Here is an 18677-nt window from a genome sequence, read left to right as displayed (position 1 = left end):
TTATTCATTGAAAATTCCCCTGCATTTCAAACTGGCAATAAAATAACGGGGGACATAAAAAATATTTAAGGAGAACATGCTGCCTATAGTGTTCTTCAAGACTCCAACTTCTGGAATTTGTGCTACTAACTGGAAAGTACAAACCATAATGTCACGAGACTAATATAATCTCCAGCAACTATTGTACTAAACAGTAACTTTAATTGACAATCAAAATAAAATATACTAGGATGGATCAAATCTTATAATGTCTCTATGATCATTATATATGACTATGGAGCACGGGAGAAGAGCACATACGTGGAGTACTTTTAAAATTTGGAAAATCCACATAAAACCGTTCCTATAATGTTAGGCTTTTGCCGTGTTTTTTTTACTTATTATCAGAACTTCCTATGTTTAAAACCATTAAAGAGAGAGTCAAAAATAAATATAACACATTTTTATTTGTGTGCATCTAAAGCACGTGAATTTCATAGGAAACTATTCATTTAATGTCAAGGTTTTATCGTATTTTTTCAAACCATGGGAACTTCCCACATTTTAAACCGTTAGAAAAATATCTACAAAATAAAGAAAGTATGTATTTGTATTTGTTTGTGTAAATTGGTGGGAAACCATTCATTTAGCGTTAGATTAGAGTTTTATCCGACTTTTTCAATGTATGGGAAACTCTCACATTTTAAACTATTGAAGAAACATCTGAGAAAATAAATAAAACATAATTTTTTGTTTGGGTGTATCGTAGAGCAACTCCGGTAGCCCTCAAAACAGACCCCTACTTTTTATTTGGGTGTTCTCCCTACTTTTGGGGGCCTGTTTTCTAGACTGTACTCCAGCAGTGGCCCTCAAAATGGAGCCCACAAATTCATTTTAACTGCCAATGACACGTGGGACCTGGTTGTCATAGACTAACTCGGCCAAAGCAACTAGATTCGAGGGGAGCGCTGCGGGCAACAGGGAAGAGGCCTGCGAGTCTGTGCGCCGTCGCAGTTCGGTCACGGGGAGTAAGGCCACTCGCCGTGCCGCAACCCGGAGTGGAGGTCCAGCGTCCTCGCGACTAGATCCGGCGCGGGAAAGTGGAGGCCGGTGAGAAGGGAAGGAAGCAGGGAGCAGCAGCGCCGGCCGGTGAGAAGGGGAGGGAGGAGGCAGCGGCGCCGACTGGTGAGAAGGGGAGGGAGGAGGGCAGCGCGTCGGTGAGAAGGGGAGGGGGTGCTCGTCGGAGCAGGGGAGGAGCCGCCGCTCGGTTGCCGGGGGAGGGTGACTGCGCATTCCGTACAGGCGCGGGAAGAAAGAAAGGATGGGGGCCGGCGTGTTGGGCCAACCAGAATGGGGTCTGGAGGAAGGATTTTGGTGCCCCAACAAATTTGGGATCCTAGTAGGGGCCCTGCTGGAGTTGAATTTTTGACCTGGGCCCCCATATTTAGCTATTGAGGCTCAAGTAAGGACCCTGCTGGAGTTGCTGTTAAAGCACAAGAATTTCGTAGGAAACAATTCATTTAATATTAAGATTCTTTTGTGTTTTTCGATTTGTAGGAACTTCGCACGCTTTTAAGCTGATATTAAAATTGCTAAAAAAGAGCAAAGAGAACATGTCTTTTTTGTTTGTATGTTAGGGTTCTTTTGTGGTTTTCGATCTGTAGGAGCTTCCCGCGCTTTTAAAGCCGATCTTGAAATTGCTAAAAAGAGTAAAGAGAACTTGCCTTTTTTGTTTGTATGTTAGGGTTCTTTTGTGGGTTTCGATTTGTAGGAACTTCCCGCGCTTTTAAGCTGATATTGAAATTGCTAAAAAGAGCAAAGAGAACATGTCCTTTTTGTTTGTATGTTAGGGTTCTTTTCTGATTTTTGATTTGTCGAAGCTTCCCGCGCTTTTATGCCGATATTGAAATTGCTAAGAAGAGCAAAGAGGACATGTCCTTTTTATTTGTATGTTACTGTTCTTTTGTGGTTTTCAATTTGTAGGAACTTCCTGCGCTTTTAAGCCAATATTGAAATTGCTAAAAAGGGCAAGGACAATATGTTTTTTTGTTTGTATGTTAGGATTTTTTTTTGTGGTTTTCTGTTTGTAGGAACTCCGCACGCTTTTAAACCGCTATTGCAATAGCTTACAAAGAACAAAGAGAGCATGTCTCTTGTTTGTGCAAACCACGGACAAACATGATCTCCAACATCTAATGAACTAAACTGTAACTACTTTAATCCACAATCCTATCAAAATAAAATCTACTAGGATGGTTCTAAATCTTTTGCTATGTCTCTATGATATGATCGCTATACCAAGCCGCAAGATCTAAGCTTTACATATGACCACGAAGCACGGGAGAAGAGCACTCGGGTTGAGCAGGTACAGCTCCTCGATGCTCGAATCGTCGCCGACCTGGCCGGCCACCGAGTCGAACCCCGGCTGCACGGCGACGTCCCTGCCTCAGCTTCTCCAGCGGGCGGTGGATCCTCCCCGCGATCACCCTGCACACGAACAACGCGTGCTTCACGCCGCCGTCCGGCCCGTCCCTCAGCCAGTGCCAGCGCCGGCGGCGCCTGGTCTCCTGCAGGCAATCCAGCGCGTGCTTGCTCGTGGACGTGGTCAACACGCCGACGCCGCCGTTCCTGGAGAAGCCGTGGCGGATGATGCGGCAGACGTTGCACAGGCTCGACGTGCACACGCTGTGCGAGCCGCCGGCGCCGAGGGAGCAGGAGACGGTGGTGCCGTGGAACTGGAGCAGCTCGTTGCCGTCGGCGACGCAGCGGGGGTGCTTGTTGTTGTTGGGCAGCCCCGCCGCCCTGCCCTTCACCTCCTCCATGTACTCCTTGAACCGGTCCACTCGCCGCTCCATGCTGTGGACCTTGACGACTCGCTCGACGCGGTCCAGCGCGGCCTCGGGATTCGGCCACCCGACGCTGTATATGAGCTCCACCACCTTGCTCGCCGTCTCGCCGTCCGCCACCTCGGTGACTGCACGGAAGAACCGGATCGGAGCCATCAGACATGAAATGCAGCACAACGACTTCGAATTCCTGATCAGAGAAATATGCATGGATCGGAGCACGCGGTGCTGGCGCTTACCGGCGTGGTAGACGAGGTGATGCGATTCCAGAGCGTTGTCGTTGGGGAAGAGGCCGCCGCAGCGGTTGCACCGGACGGCAACCTCGCCGCAGGATGCCCAGGCGGGAAGGAGCGACTCGGCGTCGCCGAAGGCGCCGGCGCCGAGGCAGAGCGGTGACTTCCTCTGGGAGAGACGTGCGCCGCCGGTGGCAGACCGCATCAGGAGCGGGCTGTGCGCGAACGGCGGCACCGCGCCGATATCCCAGGCGGCGAGCCCCGGGGCGGAGCCGACCTGGAGGTCGCGCCCGGACCCGGTGGCGAGCAGCACGTCGTGCGTCACCGCATTGAGCACGTCGCCGCTCTCCACCGACATCGGGCTGTCGCACTTGCCGCGCACGGCCGCCGGTGGCGCCTGGAACCTGGCGCTGTGGATCACGTCCCGCAGGTTGGAGATGGAGCGCGAGCACCCCGACCTCGGCAGCGACGACGACGGCTGCAGCAGGAACGACGGCTTCTTGTGGTTGAATTCCCTGGCGCTGCCGCCGCGCGAGTCGTCGTCGCGCCTGATCACGTCGCAGGAGCCCTGGGACTTGCAGCTCAGGGACCTCTTGAGCGCCGTCCACCACAGAATGGCCATCTCCTTCGATCGATCTCCTCCGCCTACAAGATCCGGGAACACCGTACCTTCACCTCGCTGGATGGCCGGATTGCTGCTGCTGCTGAGAGGCATCGCTATTTATCAGCCAAAACACATAGGATGCATTCAATGCGAGATTGCAATCAAATCTGAGCACAATAAATGGTCTCAAATGAATTTGCCAAAGATTCACCAAAGTTCATGAGACGAGATCGAACAGCCTGAGGAGGCCAACCATGGAAGGGAGTGGGCGTCGCAGTCGCTGCACCACCACCACCGGCACATGCAGCCAGCGGTAATGGTAACTGACATGAGGAAACAAGTGAGGAGGAGGGGAGCGCCGCCGCCGCTGGAATTTTCCCTCCGTGACGATCATGGAGCGTGCGCCCCTGCCACAGGGCCGCAGGCTGCAGCCAGCGTGCTCTCCCCAGGGACCAGAAGGCACAGAGCTACAGAAGCGGCCGAACAGGTCGCCGCCAAACGGGCTGCGGAGTCCATACAATGCACAGAGCCACAGAGGTTAGTCGTCTTTGAACAGAAATTGAAGAAAAAAAACACTGGTCAGTCCAGCAACGGTTGCTCTATCTAGAAGTAAAAAAAAAAAGAGTGGACTGCGGCCTAAGAATTCAGAAATGTGAGTTACTGTATCAGCAAGAAGATGGACCTGGATCCAGTGCAGTTGCTATAGCGACTGTAACTTTAGCAGTCCCACCATCCTGATCGTCCATAGCGAATCGTAGGGCAAAGCATGGATGGTTTCATCCTATCCACTTTACTAGTCTCCATGCCTATCTTCTTTGCTATTTTGGAGGGAAAATCAGAAGTTTGGCATCATTTTTTCTGTTTGCTCGGAACGGAGCCGAGGCGATCGCGAGGGAGGCCAGAGAGGGGCCTCGCCACGGAACCTCCGGGGCCGCCTCCGCCATGGGTGCGCCCTATCGGACCTGCCTTGCCTTCTCCTCTATCTCTTGTCCCAACGCCTGCCCCCGCGAAGCAGTGCCCTGTTCGCTTGGCTGATGGCTGAACATCGGTTGATTTGTTGCGAGAGAAAAATACTGTTTGTTGGCTGAAAAAATACGAAAGCGAACACGGCGCATGAAGGCGTCGTCGCGACTGCTGGAGCTGCTGTCCTCTCGCGCTCTCATTCCGTCGGTCGTGGAGGCACCAAGGTGTCCGCGCCGGCGCCAAAGAAGACAGGCGCAATGAAGAAAGCCAGTGATGTTCAGCCTCCCCAAGCTCCTCTACGATCTGCAGCAGCACCGAGGACGCTGACGAGTGCTGAAGAAGCCATAGATGCCGTTGCAATGGATGACGTCCAGCAGCTGCTCGAGGAATCGCCTACAAGGTTTGTTCTCGTCTTGTAGTTAGCCTTGTTAGTTATTAGCTTCTGCATAGTTGAAGTTCTACTGCAAATGAGCAAATGTTGTTGGTCATGTTGTGAATGCATTATTTATAACTGCAGAGTTGCTGCAATTCCTTTTTGGATCCCACAAATTGGTATGACATTTAGCAGTTTCGATGAAGCTTGGGACTTTTGGGTTACATATGGTGGCCGGATTGGTTTTGATGTTCGAAAGTGTTACACAAACACAACTACTCTTGATGGATTGGTAACATCGAGTAGGTTCGTTTGTTCAAATGAGGGTTCTCGGCTGAAAATAAAAAGTTCTGTGTCAGCAAGCGTAATCGAGCTCATACTAGAATAGGCTGTAGAGTTCGCATGGGCATTACTTTTGAAAGAGAAAATATGACTTATAAGGTACATGACTTGTTTATCGAGCGCAACCACATTCTCCAAACTGCTCATACTAGTCATTTGATGCCGTCACATAGAAACATTGGCTTCTATTGGGTGATACAAGTTTTTGTATATGAAATGGGAAAGAGAACCTTCTTATGTGCAAAAGGTTTCCCATTAATCATACTCTCTTTTGTGGATGCAAGGCTGCTAATGGTTGATGCAAGCTTTTGTATATGAAATTAGAAATAGAGAACCTTGGTGTATAGAAAAGGATCTCAGTTTAGCATGTCTTTTGTATATGCAAGCTTTTGTATTAAGCTCTCAAATTACAGCAAACACATGCAGCTTTGTTCTATTTAATTGGATTATAAGATGTATGCATTCTCTTCTCTGCTCTTTATAATTTCTTCTAAAAGAAACAGAGTCTAACAGCACGACAGCCATAGGGAGGGAAGGAGAAGAAACTATGGCTTTGATCATAGCCATCCGTGGCTTTTTGAATGGGTCAGATGCAACTATTGCATATCTTGCAATAGCAGTTGTAACTGCATTGGATCCAGGTCCCAAGAAGATATCTTGCGTTATTCTAAAAAAAAAGATATTCTACGCTGTCGCTTTGTCAGTCAACGACCTAAGCGTATCCTACAATGGCCCCGTTCGCTTCGCTGAAAAAACAAGCAGAAACACTGTTCCGGCTGATTCGTTGTGAGAGAAAAACACTGTTCCGACTAAAAAAGACGGATTATAAGAGAAGCGAGCAGGGCCGATACCGTTGAAGGACAAGAATGAGTGACGTGATGCTTCCGCTGTGCTCTCCGGTCTCCACAAAACCTGTTTTTTCTTTTTTTCTTTTTTGATAAAAAACTATTGTGGCTCATGCTTCCTTATTGGCACTTGACTATAAAGATAACTTGTAATCTTTTATTGTTATTTAGATATTATATGTATAATTTTGTAATTGTTTGACTATAGAGAAATCTAAATTATTTCTGGTTATATAAGATTGTTGCCTAAAAATTCATATACGTGAGATATGGCAACTCTTGTTATTATAGCTATATACACTTCTTGGCCCTGTTCTGCCGCACTACTTCAGCAGTACTTTTTAATGAACGAACAGTGTTTTTCCCTCACAACAAATTCAGCATAAGCCAAATTTCAGCGAAACGAACAGGGCCAAGGCAAATTTGGGGTGAAAAAAATGCAGTGACAACCAATAGCATGTTAAGTTTGCAATGAACACAAACCATACCAAAATTGGTAACCCTAACAAAAGTTAGTCCCTATCGTCTGTTCAGTAATGTCATAATGGAAGTCAGTTCATATGTTGTTCATTTTCAACATACGACATAATGGAAGGCGATTTCTATTTTTTGTCTACTTCTGATATATATTTCGTGACAAAAAGTTGGCTTTGGTTGTCGGTTCAATATGTCATAACAACAGTAACATCGTAACAGAAGTTGGTTCATATGTTGTTCATTTTCAACATATGTCGTAATGGACTGTTTCTATTTTTGTCTACTTCTGATATGTATTTCATGACAAAAGTTCGCTTTGGTTGTCAGTTTCAATATATGTCATGACAAAAGCAATTTTCTATGTTGTTTCTTTTCAACATTTGCAATGGAAGTCGGTTCTGTTATTGTTTTCTGATATTTTTTCATAATGAAAACCGGTTCCTATTTTACATATTTATAACATCTATCATAACGGGATTTGATGTAAGTTCTAACAGGTTCCTATTTTTTATGTGTAACGGAAGCTGGTTCCTATTTTTGTCAATTAGTCGCTTTGAATATCCGCTTCCTTTATTTTTCTCCTGTGTTCTCTCTTCTCTGGTAAGCCTTGGGTTGCTTTTTTGTACTTGTGTTTGCAACCCTCTTAATGAAAACATGTTTACGCGTGGCTGCCAAAAAAGAATATATGACACAAGCCATGTTAGACGAATCTAGTGTCGCAAGCAAACAACTAGAGTATTATTAGACTCCTCATGTCTCCTCTAGGGTTTTGTAGCTTCCTCACCATGTGCCACTCTGTTTCTATACAAGTTGATGTCGAGGGACTAGTATCCATTGCTTAATGATGTGCTAGCACCCGAGGACACCTTTATTACCAATAATCAACATAAAAGCAGTCACATTAACTCTTGCATCCAATAGGATTTTTTTTGATAAAAAAACCCTTTGATACAACCTACTATCATCGAGGTCATGAGGCGATAAGGTATTTCTGAAATCTGAATCTTTTGATGCCAAACACTCAAGATGTTGCAATAGCAACAAACAAATAAGAAATATAATTGAGTATTTTCTAGATGACAAAGAAAGTCCAGTTAAATAACGTGCCCAAACCTACCCATGGGCAAATGTTTGACCTATTTTTTGGGCTAGGGCAACCACTCATTTTTGTATTAAAAAAATAATCGGGATAATAGTTTTAGGACCGACTGATTTCTTTTGGGCTTCGTTATCTTTATCCAAGCTAGGTCTATTGAAACCAGGGGCCTGAGGTGGGCCAAACTTGTTTAGGGGTTTGTTTGGTTGCACTCTAATCTATATGTACGTATTAGGGTGGATTAGAGTAAAACTAATGCTTGGCTACACTTTAATATACTCCAATCCCACATGTATTGGATTGAATTAGGATGAAAAAACAATTAGTTTTTCACTTAATCTACCATAATACATATAGATTAAGGTTGATTAGAATGTTGCCAATCGAAAAAGATGAATTCCTTTTCCATTTCAACAAAGAAAGAACCATCTTAAAAATTCTTTTGAGTCCTAACCCCTTTGTAGGTAATTAGTAAGTGAACCCACCCAAAGAGAGCCCCCTTAGAGTCAAGACCTAAGGGATTGTCTAAGACTGCTCCACAAGCTCTACCATGGATCAACTCCATAAACAAAACTAGAAAAAAATCCCTTTAGGTACTCACAACTACACATTTTTTCTAGAGCTGTGTTTGCGAAACTACACCTGTTTTTGACTTAAAAATATTGAGCGGTCCTAGACAGACACTGGCTCTATTTTTTTTGAGCCTGGACTCCTAGTGTACAAGTTGTAATATCTGTATTCAACACAACACACTCACACCACCACACACGCACACCCCTAGAAACTACAATCTATACACCACAAACGTCCTTCTAGAGATCATTGAAGCTCCACAAGCCTCGTAGACGACGGGCACGTCGTAGTTCCATTGTAGCACTACGTGATTGTCCAGGACCTACACGAAATAAATATGGGTGCGAGACCGGAAATTCTGCTCCGGGGGATCGAACTCCGGCCGATAGGCCCTAGCACCTGGGCACTTGCCACCCGAGCTAGGCTCGGTCCGCGACACTGGCTCTGTTACAGGACCCGAGAGTGAAATTTCACTCAATTTCAATCATCCATGGTTGGACATACAAACGGAGCAAGGACTCATGTCATGTGCCCTTGATCCAACCCTATATAATGGGCCGGGTGCCGGGCTGTAGGTCCTTTTCTAGCACAGAAGCACCTAGAAACCAAACCAGAGCCACGAAACAGGGGGGGGAGATCTAACTATTTGCCACTCTTACGGTGGCTGCCTCTCCGTTTGCCAACTTTATCGTGCCAATTACAAAATTGCCCGAGAAAATAATAACCAGACTAATATTTTGCCATTTTCGCTGACGTGTCATGCCAGATCAGCGCGCCAGCGTGGAAGTTAACGCCTCCATCTCCGCTGACCAACGGCGCCCGCAACTGTTTGTCAGCTCCCCCTCGTCCTGCTAATGGATGGCCATTTCCTTGGAACTCTGAACTCAGCAAGGTCAATCGACAAACCACGCATCATCGAATCAAATGACATCAGAGCAGCATCATTTCCATCTCCTCGCTGAATTGTCCTTGTGAGTTTGCACTTGGAGATGAAGAGGGTGTCAGTGTAGTTGAGGCGGCACAGCTTGAGCAGCTCCGACGCTTTCTGCTTCAGCTCCGGTGCACAACCACTCTGGATGACAAGTAGAAGCTTCGCGGCCAACCCCGCCTCCATAGCAGCAGGTGCACACTCTTCAGGAGCCATCCGGCACACCGTCCACAGCATCGACAGCGCCCGTCGCGTGCATGCCTCTGAAACTCTCATCAGCAAGCGGACAGCATTGGGTATCGTCCGCGGACAATCCTTAAGAGCCATCCTCCCCTCTGGAACTGCAGAAAGGGCATCTAAGATGTCCAGGGCCGGCTCGACACACTCCGTTGCTAGCTCCGGCAACAATTCAACCAGCTGCGACACCGCACCAATGCTAACAATCATACTCCTCGCTGGCCCGTGCACCGCACAGATCGAATTCAACAGCTCGAGCCCCGCGATGACACCGTCCGGATGCCGCTTGTCCCGGATGAGGCGCATGACACCAACCAAGAGGCTTAGGCTCGCCACCGTCTCCGGCCGGAAACCCCTCACATCCATGAGGATGCGGATGAGGCGGACACAGTTGATCTTGGTGTCCGTCGTGCCCTCGTTGAGCATGTCGACCACGAGAGACACCTTCGCCGGCTGCATGAGTGCGGCCTTGGCGTCAGCATCAAGCGGCACCCCGCTGACAAGAATGGCGACCGCCTCGGTCCCCACGGCGTGGGACGTGAAGGGGCCGAGCAGCGACGTCAACAGGGCCACGCCGCCGGCCTCGGCGGTGGCCTTGGTGACGGACTGGTGGGTGGTGGCGAGGGTGCGTAGCTCCCGCAGCGCCGCGACGCGGGCCTGGCCCTTGAGGGGCTGCCACCTGGGCACAGCTGTGCCCCGGAGGCTGTGGACGAGGTCGGCGGCGCGGCCGTGAAAGTCCGCGGAGCGCTTCTTGAACCGAGTGTACCGGCGGGAGAACCAGGTGGCGATGAGCTGTCGGAGAGTAGCGTTGGGGGTGAGCGCGTCGTCCCAGAGCTCCTGCATCGTGGTCGGGCACGTCCGGTGGCCCAGGGCGAGCCACCGCGAGATGTTGGCCTGCTCGTACGTCTGCCCCGTGCAGAGCGTCACCAGATCCACCATGGGCTCGAGCGAGATCGGGCAGATGAAGACCGCCGGCACCGCCTCGTCGCTGCCGCCGTCCCCGGCCGCGTCCAGCTCGTCCATCATCTTGCGGAGCTCCACAGGCTGCTTGCCGGCGTCCCCCGCCGCGGCATCTATGGGCTCCAGCGCGCCCCCGAGGATGCCATCCTTGAGCGCCGTGTCGATGTCGAGCACTTGCCCGCCGCAGGGCAGCTCCTGGTACTGCGGCATTGTGGCGGCGCAGCGACTGAGTCCCCGCCCACGCACACCACCACCACCACGACGGACGGCGAGGGGCGCGCTGATGACACAGCGAAAATGGTAAAATATTAGTCTGGTCACTATTTTCTTAGGTAATTTTGTAATTGACACGATAAGCCCTTGTTTAGTTCCACCTCAACTTCTAAAAAGTTGCTACAGTACCTGTTGCATCGAATGTTTACGGTTCGTGCATGGAGCATTAAATGTAGACGAAAAGAAAAACTAATTGCACAATTTGGTGAGAAATTGCGAGACGAACGTTTTGAGCCTAATTAGTCCATGTTTGAACACTATTTGCCAAATAAAAACGAACGTGCTACAATAACCTAAAATCCAAATTCCTACAACTAAACACAGTCTAAAATTAACAAACGAAGAGACAGCCACCGTAAAAGTGGCAAATAGTTAAATCTTCCGAAACAGGAGGACTTGTGATAACGGTCTAGGCAAAAAAAAAAAAAAAAAAAAAAAAAAATCCGGTTCAGACTGGATAAAAGGAGTCGAGACGCAGACACCTGTTTGGTCTCGGCGGTCCCCACGACACGTCATCTCCGTGGCCCAGCGCTCGTTTCCAGAAGCAGCCGCGAGCTTCCACCGTCTTCTTCCCGTGCTTTTTCTCGAGCGATTCGTTTGTTCCGACCACCACAGCGAGAGAGAGAGAGCACGCGCAACTGAGCAAGAGAGTGGACGGCGACGATGAGGGGGTGGCGTGAGGAGGTGGAGGTGGTCGCTCTGTCGCTGCGGGGCTACGGCAACGAGGAGGATGACCGGCCGGAGAAGCCGCGGCGGTACGGGGTGACGGAGATGCGGAGCCCCTTCTACTCCTTCCGCCCCGCAAACCAGGCGCTCCAGGTTCGCAGCCGGCTCACAGCTGCCAGCCTGCCACCCCTGTTTTGGGCGCTTCGTGTGCTCTGCTCTGATTCGTTTGGTGTTTTGTTGTGCCGAGCTCGATGCCTGGATTGGGCGTATTCTAATTGGGAGTGCGATTCAGTTTCCCTGGAATGCGAATACGGGTTGAAGCCGCGTTTGATGATTAATTAGTCTCGATAATAGATTCGTACATCGTACTAGTGCTTGGATTGAGACCATATGAGTAGTTTCAGAATGTCATCGTCGTGGGCGTTGCCAAATTTTTCGAACCGAATTAGCCGATTCATGCTAATTGTACTGGTGTTTTTATATTATTATATCCAGCATCTAGGTTTCTGTTATGTGATGGAGGCACAATAAAGTGTAGATGACTCCCTTGTATTTTGATTTTAGCAAGGAATAACTAGTCCCCAGCTGTTCTTTTAAGTCCCCCGGGGGGGATTTGACATAGACAGTAATGAAACTGAGTAAAGTACAGTTCACCATAGGAAAGAATATCAATAACTATTTACTGGTTTTTGCAGGCACTGGGTGGTTATGGTTAAATGACTGCTGTATATTTTCCTCTCTCTTTCACCATCCTAACCATTACTTACTGACATTCAAGCCAAACGTTTTCTGTTTATTATTTCAGGAAATATTGGATTCTCTTAGTCCATTTGTTGATGGTTTGAAGTTTTCTGGCGGATGCCATAGTTTGATGGGGAAGGAATTGGTTAGAGAGATCACTGATCTAGCACACAAGCATGACATTTATGTGAGCACAGGTGAATGGGCCGAGCATTTGCTGCGTCAAGGACCCTCTTCTTTCAAGCAATATGTAGAGGTATGCGTCTGTTATGGATATGTAATTTTGTGACAGTTTGAAAATAATGTGCAAAATCACTTCCGAGTAGCACATGACATGAGTATTCCACTTCAGGAATGCAAGGCCTTAGGGTTTGACACAATTGAGCTGAATGCTGGATCTCTCAACCTCCCTGAAGAAGCTCTGTTGAGGCTAGTCCGCCTCATCAAGAGTAGTGGTTTGAGGGCAAAGCCAATGTTTTCAGTGAAGTTTGACAGTTCTGATATTCCAGCATCTCGTGATAGGGCCTTTGGGGCGTACATAGCTCCAGTCAGGGAGAAGACCTCAGGTAAACCAAACAGGGGTGTCTTTTCAACATTTATTATACACACACTGTGATTGGTATGACCCTAGTTACCTCCTATCATACTGAATACTGAATAATGTTTGCACAAAGAAACGGCACTTATACTGAACAGTGGTCAGTTAGATGGTTCTTTTAACTAACTGCTTGTGTTGCGTTTTTGCCACTACTATCTTTTGTTATCACAGTTCACTGCGTTGCACACTATGCTACGCCTGTATCTTTTTTTCTAAGCTATAAGTAGTATGGCAAAATCAAATTCCTTTTTTTTTACTCAAAACACGTGTGTTTGGTGTCCACTCTTGCAGAAAAAGTTGAAGATGTTGACCTGCTGATTAGGAGGGCAGAGAGATGCTTGGAAGCAGGCGCAGATATGATCATGATCGACGCCGATGATGTTTGCCAGCGTGCTGAATCTCTGAGGACAGACATCATCGCCAAGATTGTAGGCCGGCTCGGGCTTGATAAAACCATGTTTGAAGCTTCCAACCCCAAAACCTCAGAGTGGTTTGTCAGACGATATGGCCCAAGGGTACTGACTCCTGTACCCCCTGAATAAACTCAAGCTGAGCAATGGTGATACCATTGTTTCTTGTGGTTCATTTGATCTCAAAGTTTTGACATGTATCGGCCTGCAAATGTAGGTAAATCTCTTTGTTGACCACTCCGACGTGATGAATCTGGAGCGCCTCCGGGGCTTCAACATGCTCAGAACCAACTCCAACATGCTCAGAAGCAACTCGGCCTCCCGTTTTGCCCCGCCGTTCTTCCTGATGTAAAATGCGCTAATGACCATTCTCGTATCCTGAGCTGTGACAGTTACGTTTCTACATGTAGTTGTGGGCCTCACGCAGCTTGTTATGGCCTCGATGTAACCACCAGCGAGCAGCGGCATAGCATCTGTTATGTTATCAGCAACGCTACTGTAATAATCAGTTCTGTTGTGTAAGTGGTGTATGGGTGTTTGTGTTTCATTGCATGGATGAGCCAGATCCTTGTATTCATGTTTGTGCTGTTGTATGCGTGTGAATATCGGCATTTTCTATTTAGCACAGATATCTTCTGTATAAACTAGAAACATCTCTGTTTAGCACAGATCTTCATTCCTGTTTCTATGCTGCTATTAGGTGGCATTGTCAGGTATATGAGATCATCAGCTATGCATAAGCATGAAGAGATTAACAGCCCGTTCGGCTGGTACACAAAAGTACTGTGTACCGGCTGGCTGGTACACAAAAGTACTGTATACCGGCTGGTTTCAGCTGATTCAATAGTGTTCTGTGAGAGAAAATAAGTTGAAACAAGCGAGACAAGTGAGGAAAAAATACTATAAATTCTCTGGAGTGTACACAAAAGTACTGTGTACCGGCTGGTTCTGGCTAGTTTAATAGTGTTCTGTGAGAGAAAATAAGTTGAAACAAGCGAGACAAGTGAGGGAAAAATACTATAGATTCTGTGGAGTGTAGAAGCTAGTGTAGGTTATTAATTCTTTTGGTTCCATGGCATCACCTTCCTAACTGATCAGCCTAGGTTTAGATAAGTTGTCAGGAACACGTCTTTACAATTTCAACAATGGTTCATACAGAATACTAGGTAGGAGCACATATACACATACTAACTTCCTTATGCGGTATGGATTCCCTGCTATCCGGATGCTCTTGCGTGATTTGGTGTTATCAAACAAAACTTAACTATCCGTAAAAATATACTTCCGCCACGTACTCCTCCCTAGACGCGTGCCTTCTCCGCAGGCCTCCGTGTCCCTCCATGGATTGCCTGCCTCCGCACCTATTGGGCTTTAATTTTTTTTTCTTCTCCTGATCCAATTGGCCCACCGTGCCTTCAGCTCGGCTTCGCCCTCGGTGCCGTCGTTTCCGGACGGTGCGGCGGCCTCTAGCCTCGCACGCGACGCCGGCGCTGCGGTGGTTGCCTCCGTCGGCTGCGAGGAGTGCCTTCTCCTGTTCCTTTGGGTGTGCTTGACAGCATATTTCAGTCTTATATATGTTGCCTACTATTCTCGATCGGTGATGTAGGGACACCCTTGCATTTCTTCATGGCGCCTACAAGGCCCCATCATAGTGCTGCAAATTCTGTTGCTTCCTCATCCAGCTCTGCCCGTACGGCTCTATCCGTGCGTCGCGGTCGAACCGGTCAGCGCACATCTCACACAGCCCTGCAGGCAGTAGTCAATTCCGGGTCGGTCTTGGAGCTTGACATCCATGGTGTGCTATTTTTTCCTCGCGGCGAAGCGCGCATCCCGACCTAGTATCTCTCATGTTCTAAGTGTATGGAACATATTACATTTTTTGAATGTACGGAAAATCATAAGCAAGCAAAGTTGTACTGCTGTACCTGGACCCTGGAGGTTGGAGTGCAGAAGCTTATGTAAGGAACAACATCCTTGTCGCCGCAGCAGTAGTTGGCTACCTTCCTGACCTGGCTAGAATTTGTCTCTATGCTGTATAGCCCATCAGACATCCTGATGAACAGGACTCGGCTGGCACCACCATCCGCGAAACCATTCACCTGAATTGAGTTCTTGATGAGTGCACCTGAAGGAAGCACCTTCCGTAGATCAATGTCTCTAGTTAGAACAAAGCCTGCATCTCCATCTGGACAAGCCACCCTCGACCATAGCTGCAGTTTGTCCTTCACGTTGGCAGCAAATCCTAGCCCACCATCATCATCAGTCATGAGCACAATGCTTCGTGTCAGACGACGGACTCTATGTGGTAGGCGAACCATAGATACTTCCCGTGTGGCCATGTCGTATTCCACGATCTCGTCGATAAGATGAACCAAGAAGTAGACTCCCCACGAGGACGCCGGGCGCAGGCTTCAAGATGCTGAGGAAATTGGGGGTGGGGCGCTCACAAACGGCTACGTTGCTCCACGCAGCAGCCTCAGATGTGTAGACGGACAAGTACATGTTGTGGGGCTTGATGTCAATGACGACAACCAGGAAAGGTCCCTGGCGGCAGTCGAGGTGGTCGCAGTCGCCACCGGCGGCGGCGGCGCAGGCCACGGCGGCGTTCCACCTGCGATAGTACCCGTGCAGGTAGAACGGCGGCTCGGGCAGGTCTCGCTGCTCGTCCGTGACGGGGTCCCAGATGGAGAGATCAGCCCGCCCATAACTCGAAGGAGCGCTCCGCCAGAGCAGGACGCGGCCGTGGCGAGCATCGATGGCGCACCAGCCGAATTGGCCGCGGCCGGCGGCCGGCGGCAGCGCGCGCCGGGAGGAAGGAGGCTGTGGGGACGAAGTATGCCGTCGGCATTCGCAGGAGGATTTGTACTCTGTCCCGGCCGTAACGGTCGTAGGTGTCTGTGGCTGTGACCACGTCCTTGCTGTAGAGCACGCCGAGCAACTGCGGTGGAACCTGCGGCGGAAAGCGGCGCCGCAGACGAGGCGGCACCAGAGCTTGCGGACGAGGGCGGTGCGGGCGAGGCTCGCGGGGTCCTCCGGCGGGAGGCGGAGGAGGACCTCCTCCACGAGCTCCTCCATCAGCTCCGGCGGCGGCATGCCTCCTTGGTTGGTGGTCGGTGACAGCAGAAATGCAGAATAGATCCAACGGACTATGGTTTTCTCATCAACAGGGCGGCTTGCCTGGTCTGTTTAAACCAGTTAGTTCGATGGTGTCTCTGCCAGGTGGGTCCAGATCGAGGTTCAGATCCCACGGGCCAGCGACGACTGCAGTTTTACGAAGTTACGATACACGGTATGCAGCAGCGAAAGCAGGCTGCGAAAAAACTTCTCTGAATGCAGAACAGCGGTAGCATATATCCATCATCACATGATTTCACTTTTTTGTTTATTTCTTATTTCCATTAATTTCCAAAATTCTGAGAGTGCTCAAATTCAGCATCGGTACACGGTAGATAGCTCCCATACCCCACCTGTATTATATCCGTATTTTTGAATTTTTTTTTCAATACCTAGAATCATGCACGTGATAATTCGAGTTTGAATACGTGTTATATTATAAAGAAACGATGCTTTGAGCGTGATGTTTTTAACATTCTGTTTGTAGCCGATCATCGATACTACATGAGTTTTCATGAAGCACGGAGCATTAGAATACAATCTATGTTTTGATGTGAACAAAGGTAAACATCTGTGTATTGATTAGTACGGTAAAATTATAGTACATCCATTGGCGTTGTCAAGTAGTACCACCGTTCTGCGTAAATTGGTTGACGAAGCTGACAACTTGTTTCAAAAATATATTAGAGGTTATCTGCTAATATGTGAAGATCATGACACTCACCATGAGTTGGATTGAATTAAAAAACTATACATATAACATATGGGCTAATGTATCCCAACACCCTGTGCTAATATTAATTCAAAATAGTTACTCAGTACCAATGTGGTGCTTGTTCTATATAATCACATAAAAACATTATCCGTGCATACTATTTTGTAAGAATATTTTTATGGCATGTTTTGTGGACATGAGTTCAGAATGAAGAAAAAAATCATAGCAGGAAGCAGAGTTGATTGGTATGATCAAAATCTAGTTAAAAGAGGCAGTAACTTAATTATACACAAGATTTGAAGTTCAGTTAGAACTGCACTTTACAAAGTTACTCCGTAGCATAATTGATTGTGAACATTAAGAGGTTGTTTGGCAGGACTTCTCGAGCGGTTCCGGCTCCGACTGCTGCAGAAGCCTTGCCAAACACCTCTATACAGAAGAGCTCAGGCCAAGGAGCCTGCTCAGAAAATAAACTAGGAGCTCGAAATTGTGGCTTCTACAGCTCCTCTCCTTTTCTCTGGTCACGTGCACAACCATGGTTGGCTGGAGGAGTCTTATGTCTGAACAAATGAAAAGGTTGTGAGCCACGACTAAGAGCAACTCCAGTAGGGGCCTCTACTTGAGCCCCCATAGCTAAATATGGAGGCTCAGGCAAAAAAAAAACTTGCTCCAGGGCCTCAACTAGGGTCCTGAAATTTGGTTGGACACCCAAATCCTACCCCCAGACCCTATTCCTGTGGGAGAATGGGGGCTCAGGTCTAGGCTCCCATCCTACAGCAGCGACACTTTCCTCTCCCGTGCACTCGCCGGAGCCCCTCCCCGCCAGGCCATGGCGCGAGCGCGAGCCATCTGCCTCTGCCACGATCGCCTAAAGCTCCTCCCAGCGACCTGCTGGCGCCGCCCTGCCTCCGCCACGCCCGGAGCCGCTCCCCCGAGGCCCGACGCGAGCACGCCGCCCGCCATGGATCTCACGGCAGGGAGCCCCCGCAGCTCCCTTCGCCGCTGGCGCAACGTCCCAGTGACTCCTCCGTTCGGCTAAAAGGTCCTAATTGGCTAGAGGGGGTGAATAGCCTAATTTAAAAACTATAAACCACTAGACAAACTTGTTAGACAACTCAAAGGCTATAAAGCTTTTTGCACTAGCTCTAACAAGTGTTGCAAGCCTCCTATCCTAACAATTCTAGTTGATATAATCTCTAAGACAATCAATAGCTAAGTCACTAAGAGCTCTCAAAAGCTAGTTACACTAAAGAGCTCAACTAGCAAAGGTAATACAAGCTCTTAAAACTAATTTCACTAAAGAGCTTGTTACAACTAGTTAGCACAAAGTAAAGAGACGATGGAGAAGTTTATACCGTCGTGTAGAGGTGATGAACCAATCAACCAATCAACACAATACGAATACCGGGTGAAATCCAAAGGCAAGAGACAATTAACTTTTCTCCAGAGGTTCACGTGCTTGCCGGCACGCTAGTCCCCATCGTGTCGACCAACACTTGGTGGTTTGACGGCTAAGAGGTGTTGCACGAACCCGTCCACACAATTGGACACCGCAAGAACCTACCCACAAGTGAGGTAGCTAAATGACACGAGCAATCTACTAGAGTGGCCTTTGTCGCTCCGCCGGGGAAGGCACAAGACCCCTCACAAGCAACCGATCGAGGCCGGAGACAATCACTAACTCCGCTCAACGATCCTCCAATC

The 18677-nt window shown here is 48.4% G+C and overlaps 3 protein-coding genes and 1 pseudogene across 3 annotated transcripts; 1 reads left to right on the top strand and 3 right to left on the bottom strand.

The window, feature by feature from the left end:
* Positions 1-2290: 2290 nt before the first annotated feature.
* LOC136526445 (uncharacterized) lies at positions 2291-3773 on the bottom strand (annotated as a pseudogene).
* A 5390-nt stretch (positions 3774-9163) lies between these two features.
* LOC136526444 (U-box domain-containing protein 75-like) lies at positions 9164-10666 on the bottom strand. Its single transcript, XM_066519109.1, has one exon. It carries the CDS (start codon positions 10664-10666, stop codon positions 9164-9166), a length of 1503 nt encoding a protein of 500 aa, XP_066375206.1.
* Positions 10667-11269: 603 nt separating this feature from the next.
* On the top strand, positions 11270-13725 carry LOC136527674 (protein HEAT-STRESS-ASSOCIATED 32-like). The gene is made up of 5 exons (XM_066520466.1): positions 11270-11548; positions 12201-12392; positions 12489-12702; positions 13026-13249; positions 13362-13725. The coding sequence occupies exons 1-5, from the start codon at positions 11393-11395 to the stop codon at positions 13494-13496; spliced, it is 921 nt and encodes a 306-aa protein (XP_066376563.1). The 5' UTR covers positions 11270-11392; the 3' UTR covers positions 13497-13725.
* A 1314-nt stretch (positions 13726-15039) lies between these two features.
* Positions 15040-16237, bottom strand: LOC136526443 (uncharacterized). Its single transcript, XM_066519108.1, has 2 exons — positions 15469-16237; positions 15040-15386 (listed from the first exon to the last, which is right to left on the bottom strand). Exons 1-2 carry the CDS (start codon positions 16235-16237, stop codon positions 15040-15042), a joined length of 1116 nt encoding a protein of 371 aa, XP_066375205.1.
* Positions 16238-18677: the final 2440 nt, after the last annotated feature.

This window comes from Miscanthus floridulus, chromosome 19 (genome assembly GCF_019320115.1).
Source record: "Miscanthus floridulus cultivar M001 chromosome 19, ASM1932011v1, whole genome shotgun sequence".
Lineage (NCBI taxonomy): Eukaryota > Viridiplantae > Streptophyta > Magnoliopsida > Poales > Poaceae > Miscanthus > Miscanthus floridulus.
The sequence above is the reverse complement of the archived record's forward strand: the minus strand, read 5'-3'. Positions and strand labels throughout refer to the sequence as shown.